At 66.3% G+C, this 1,654-nt stretch overlaps 1 protein-coding gene across 1 annotated transcript in view; it reads right to left on the minus strand.

Moving 5' to 3' along the window:
* Window positions 1–147: 147 nt before the first annotated feature.
* The window catches only part of PDLIM7 (PDZ and LIM domain 7 (enigma)), a gene marked incomplete at its 3' end in the record, with an annotated part of 12,905 nt that continues 11,398 nt past the window's right edge, over window positions 148–1,654 (minus strand). Inside the window, exons 7-10 of the mRNA XM_009326223.1 lie at window positions 1,340–1,574; window positions 1,082–1,262; window positions 784–904; window positions 148–294 (exon numbers count right to left, since the gene is read on the minus strand). Of these exons, the coding sequence (XP_009324498.1) occupies window positions 148–294; window positions 784–904; window positions 1,082–1,262; window positions 1,340–1,574 (684 nt within the window). The remainder of the gene's footprint in view (window positions 295–783; window positions 905–1,081; window positions 1,263–1,339; window positions 1,575–1,654) is intronic.

A 1,654-nucleotide genomic window follows, 5' to 3' on the forward strand; every position in this document is an offset into this window, starting at 1 on the left:
ACAGAGTCCAGGGAGCAGCAGGCTCAGAGCAGGGGCCCAAGCCACCAGTGCAGAGCCAGGCTGGGAAAACCTCGTGGCAGCAGGGACCCCACACTGCTGGTGTACCCCACACAGGGCACAACTGCCAGGGAGAGCCACGGCCCCCACCAGCAGCTGGGGAAGGAGGCACATGGCTCACCGCACAAACGAAGCAAGTGTCGTGCCAGCTGAACCCCAGCGCCTCCAGGAACCGGTCCCCAGCGTCGATCTTGAAGTCGCAGCCGCGGCACTTGGTGCCAAACATCTTCTCGTAGTCTGCGAGGAGAGGCCGAGCCCAGGTCAGCGTTCCCCCACACTGCAGCCCCTCATCCCAGGGGAGCAGGGCTGCAGCACAGCCAGGATCCCACAGGCACAGCCTGGGAACAATTCGCTGCCAGCCCCGGGGGGACGATGCCTGGGAGACCCAGATGAGATGCCTGTGCCCTGCAGGGTGGCCCTGGCCACCACTGGGCTGCAGGGAGGAGGCAAACCTCATCTCCCAGGATGCAGCACTTGCCTTTGCTGTGCATCCTCCATCATCGCCATGGCAACACAGGACTGATGGCACTACCCAGCAGCCAAGGAGGACCGGGATGGAGGGCTCAGGGCCCCGGGAGGCGAGTCCCTGCCTTCCCCATGGCCTGGGGAGAGCCCCCGCAGCACAGGGCAGCTCACCCCCCACCCCCGTGGGCAGGTGCTGAGCCCCAACAGTGCCCGGTGCCCCGGGGCCATGCGCAGTGGGCACATGGCGGCCCCGGGGCCTACCTCTCTCGCAGTAGGGTTGTCCCTCCTCCATGTAGAAGGCACGGTTGCGGATCGGAGTTTTGCAGGCAGCACAGGTGAAGCACTGCACGTGCCAGGTCATCTTCAGCGCGTGCATGACCTCCTGGAGGGGAATTGCTGTCAGCCAGGGGCAGGACCACCCTGTGCTGTGGCGGACCCCCTCCCAGGGCAGAAAGGGACAAGGGATCCCTGGGGATGCGATCAGGATGGGAGGGGACAGAGCTGGGGACCCGTAGGGGAGCCGGGACAGGAGGTGTGGGGCAGGCTGAGGGACACTCACCCCGGTGATCTTCTTCTTGCACTTGGCACAGCTGGGCGCGTAGCGCGTGTCATAGCACTTGGGGCAGAAGATGGAGCCTTTCTCCTCAAAGAAGCCGCTCTCATCCAGCACCTTCCTGCACTGGCAGCAGGTGAACTCCTCGGGGTGGTAATAATGTCCCAGCGCCACCAGGTAGCGTCCCCTGCAGCAGGACAGAGCCCCGTCAGCCACGCCGGGGCCCAGGACGCTGGCGTGGCAGCAGTGGTGGCCAGGGCTCACCTGATGACCTTGTTGCACTTGTAGCAGAGGGGTGTGCGGCCGGGCCCTTCAGGGGCCTGCTGCGCCGCCTGCACAATGGAGCTGCGGTTCTGCATGGGGGTCGGCGTGGCTGGCTGGCTGTGCTTGCTCACCACCGTGCTTGTCTTGTCCGGGGCATAGCGCTCAGCGAACAAGGGGTCCACGGCCCAGGGCGGGCGGCTGGCAGGGCCAGGGGTGGCAGCGGGGGTCCTGGGGGCTGCATACACACGCAAGTTCTCCAGGACGGTGCTCCTGATCCCTCAGCAGCCCCCTCCCAGCGCCCGTGGCTGGGGGAGG

The sequence above is a fragment of the Pygoscelis adeliae genome, unplaced genomic scaffold, assembly GCF_000699105.1.
Source record: "Pygoscelis adeliae isolate BGI_AS28 unplaced genomic scaffold, ASM69910v1 Scaffold766, whole genome shotgun sequence".
Lineage (NCBI taxonomy): Eukaryota > Metazoa > Chordata > Aves > Sphenisciformes > Spheniscidae > Pygoscelis > Pygoscelis adeliae.